This window comes from Rhinopithecus bieti, unplaced genomic scaffold, assembly GCF_001698545.2.
Source record: "Rhinopithecus bieti isolate Rb0 unplaced genomic scaffold, ASM169854v2 scaffold_9899, whole genome shotgun sequence".
Lineage (NCBI taxonomy): Eukaryota > Metazoa > Chordata > Mammalia > Primates > Cercopithecidae > Rhinopithecus > Rhinopithecus bieti.
In genome coordinates this window covers 1,147,504-1,151,366 of record NW_016806979.1, presented here as the reverse complement: position 1 = coordinate 1,151,366, position 3,863 = coordinate 1,147,504, and the positions used below count along the sequence as shown (strand labels likewise).

The 3,863-nt window shown below is 57.1% G+C and overlaps 1 protein-coding gene across 1 annotated transcript in view; it reads right to left on the bottom strand.

The window, feature by feature from the left end:
• Positions 1-281: 281 nt before the first annotated feature.
• ALYREF (Aly/REF export factor) overlaps positions 282-3,863 on the bottom strand; it is a 5,472-nt gene continuing 1,890 nt past the window's right edge. The window contains exons 2-7 of the mRNA XM_017879547.1: positions 3,771-3,861; positions 3,139-3,270; positions 1,632-1,779; positions 970-1,033; positions 691-868; positions 282-595 (exon numbers count right to left, since the gene is read on the bottom strand). Of these exons, the coding sequence (XP_017735036.1) occupies positions 581-595; positions 691-868; positions 970-1,033; positions 1,632-1,779; positions 3,139-3,270; positions 3,771-3,861 (628 nt within the window). The 3' untranslated portion in view covers positions 282-580. The remainder of the gene's footprint in view (positions 596-690; positions 869-969; positions 1,034-1,631; positions 1,780-3,138; positions 3,271-3,770; positions 3,862-3,863) is intronic.

Below are 3,863 nucleotides of genomic sequence, written 5' to 3'. Positions count from 1 at the left end.
ACAGGTGGCTCCCGGCAAAGGTGTCCTCCCACCTGGTGAGTTAGAGAGGAAGGCGTTAGGTGTGAGGCAGGAAAGAGGATGAGATTGGAAGCAGGCAGCTTCGGCCCTCCAGGAGTGGGGACCCCTCACCACCCCATAACCCATGACAGCGTCAGGCGTCCAATACCAGATGGGGCTGCACCCTCCATCCCCAACTCAGGTTCCCCCACCCCCCTCCCAGCTGGACAGACACCAAAGTCCTGGCCCAGGCTTGGACTCCAACAGTGGGACGAATCAAACAGTTCCAGTTCTACACACATTTCTATTTTATTATGGAAAAGGTGGAAACGCCACCTTCTCCACAACAGCAACCAGTAAAATTTATCCCAAAAATAACTCGGTACAAAACAGGTCTGTTTCAGAATTAAAAAAAAAAAAAAGGAAAAAAAAAAAAACCTTTACATGAGTTTTAAATCCTATTTTAAAACATAAAAGAAACAAATCCATCATTGGCCGCACAGCCCCAGCCACCGCCCACCCCCGACCAGGGAGCAGGAGGAAACGCCTGGGTCCTGTTCCACACGCGGATTTGCCGGTCTGTTTAACTGGTGTCCATCTGAAACACAGAGGAAAAAGAGGCTCGCATTCACAGAAGGCCTGCTCCCCACTGTGGCTCTGACCAGGCCCCCAGCTGGCTCCCCCAGGACTCACTCTTGCATTATAGGCGTCCAGCTGGGCATCCAGCTCCTCTGCCGAAAGCTGCTGCTTTGAATTTCTGCCGGCACCTCTGCCTCTTCCACGGGCGCCTCCACGGGTGCCCCTCCGAGTGCCTCCACCACCACCAAAACCTCCAGCGCCACGGTTTCTAGTCATGCCACCTCTGTTTACGCTAGCAAGAAAAACAAAACCGTTGACATAGCTGGAAGGACCCCAAGGGCGACACAGCTATACCCTAGGCCAACACCCTTCCCCAGAGGCCCCGGAAGTCACCTCTGTGCAGGTCTCCGCTGTGTATCAATCTGTGATGTGACAAGCTGAATGTTCATGGGGCGGCCTGCGGCAAAGAATACAAGAGGGCACGTTCTAATGAGAGGCTCTGAAACCAACCCAGCTGGCACCACACCCTGGTCTCCATGCAAACACTGGAAAGGGCCTCTGTGTGTCTCAAATGCCCCCGACAAGGGAAATGGCCTGGAGATACTGGTGGGAGAACAAAATGGCAAAGAAGCAACCCCACCAACACCTCCTCACTCCTTCTCAGTCCAGACTAGGTGGGCTGCTTGCTGAGGTGTCAGGGTGCTCGTGGGTGGAGAGGTGTGGGTGACCTGACGAAGAAGAACCGGTACCTTTGTCTTTACGACTACAGCCCCGCACTCAGAGGTGTACTATGGCGGTTCTGAGAAGGCTTCACAGAAGTGAATCTTCCGGAAGGAGCTGAAGGAGGGGAGGGATGTAGCTTGCTGGATGGGGGTTCACAAGAGGTTGGTCCAGATGTGTGGGGCAGCATGAGAGGTGGCAGATGGAAGAGAGAGACAAAGGGGCAAATGCAAAGTGTCCTCAGCCACAGGGGTACCCCATTTTCCTACCTGGACAGGTGCCAGCCCCAAACTCCACAAGCCCCACAGTCAGCGTGGGTCCAACCCCAGACTCACCATCCAGAGGGACACCGTTGTACTGCTTCATGGCCTTCAGGGCATCTGCTTTCCGCTCAAAGTGCACATCTGCTGTTCCTAAGCTGCGGCCAGAGCGATCATAGTGCACAGCCGCCTTCTTCAGCGTTCCAAATTCAGCAAAGAGTTCCTGGGAGTTGCAAAGAGCAGTTGTCAGAAAACCAAAAAAAACTGGGTTCCTTCTGGTGGCCCAGGGACAGGCCCTGGAAGCGTGAGTTGCTTTGGGGGTGGTTCCCTGGGAGGCAGGACAGTGGTAACGGGAAATGAGGGAAGGGCGGGGCAGGAGGGACAGCAACTTCCAAGAGCACCTGGGTCTGAGGGCTCCTGCCATTGTGGGGACCTGACACGTGTACCATGATGCAGGTAGAGGAAGTCGCGAAGCCCACTAGCAAGGGGCACAAAATTAAGTCACTATCCTCAACGAAGGAAAACTGACAACACCCCCAAGGGCTGTTCCAAGAAACGGTAAAGGCCAAGATCAAGAGCAAGGGAAGCAGTCCGGTATCAGACCAGCCTGAAGGGCCTGCAGATTCGGGAGCCCTGACCCCAGCCCCTCCCCCAAAGGCAGATTCTGGCTCACCTTTCCCTCTCCTCCTACTCAAGCCTGCGGCAAAGTCTGAAGTCAAGCGCTGCCATGGAAACTGCCCTGACCTCAGGCAGGCTGGGAGTTGGAGAGGGAACCCAGAGTGTGGGGATACTCCGGCCGCAGGCACACAGCGGGAACTGGAGTTCACCAAAAGCGGTTTCCAGTGGATGCTAGAAACCACCTTAAAAAAAGTGTTGAGACACTGTGAGTGCTCACTGGCCCTACTCTGTCCTCCCAAGGCAAATGGCTGGGCTGTGGGCAACTGAACCCTGCCCAGCCATCTCCAAAACTGATTCCCAAAAAATCATTTCTTAACCAGAAAACAAGTTTAAATGCCATTGGGATTCAATTTTTCTTTTTTTAAAAAAGAAAAGCTTCAACCAAAGATGGGCTTGAGAATCATGTCACTGAAGGGACACGGAGGGGGGGAGTGATAGAACCACAGCGTACAACGTCTTTATAAGACAACACTCAAGGCAAACAGAGCCAGAAAATCACACAGGCTTCCTGTGCTTCATAAGGTACGTAAAGAAGATTCTTTTTCTCACATTAACCCACTAAAACGGGCACAAAATTTAAAGAGCAACTGGGCTGGGTTAAACAGCCAAGAACCACTCACATTTGGTCAGTCTTGGTCCCTGTTAGAAACTGGAAGCCCTGGCAGGGGATTGTCACTCACAGAACCCATCTTCAGACTATCAGCAGCAGCTCCTCAGGCTCGGCTAGGCTCGCACCTGCCTGCGGGCTGAGCCCGGCCTCACTGGAGCTGGGTCTGTCCCGCAGCCCTTCAGAGCTGGGAGGGCTCCCCTCGCTAAGGCGGGAAGGGGACTCAGGGCCCCATCCCCAAATCACGATCCGTCCTGTGCAGGGCGAACGGCCCACCGAGAAGCCCTCGTCTCTCACCTGAATATCGGCGTCTGAAACTCCAAAATCCAGATTGGACACCAGCAGTTTCCCACCCGTCTCCACGCCGGCACCACCCCCGAAGCCACTGTCGAAAAGATCGTGCTGCCACTTGTCGGGAAGTTGTTTTGGCTGAAGAAAAAAACCGTAACAACAGCAGATCTGTGAGTCTCAGTCCAGGCCTTTCCTGGCCCTCACGGCTACTCCGGACCCTTCCTCTTCCCGGCCTGAGAGGATCCGGCCGAGACGCGGCCGCCAGCGCTCCCCCCGGCGCAGCAGCTGCCCCAGCCCGAGGCGGCACGGTCCCACCACGGCCGCACAACTTCAGTTCCCTTCGACCAACTTCCCGCCGCCGGTGCCGCGCCCAGCGTCCCCTCCTCTCCTGCCGCCACGAGGCCCCGGCGGCCGGAACAGACAAAGAGCCGGGAAGGGTCTCAGCCTCCGGGACCGGGCCCCGAAAGAACGACCTCGCTCCCGCCCACCACCCCCTGCGCGCCCACACGCACCCTCCGGACCTCCGGGCGGCCGCTCCACCGGCCCTATCTGTCCGTCGGCCCGGGTCTCCACCGCGAGACGCCCTGGCCCCGGCTGGTCCCCTCCCGCTCTCCGGCGCGGCCGGCCTCCGCACTCACCCTGCTGTAGGGCGCCGGTCGGTTCCTGCCGCCTCCGCCGGCCGCGCCGCGGGCGATGGCCGGCCGGTTCCGGATGGGCCCGCCGCCTCGACT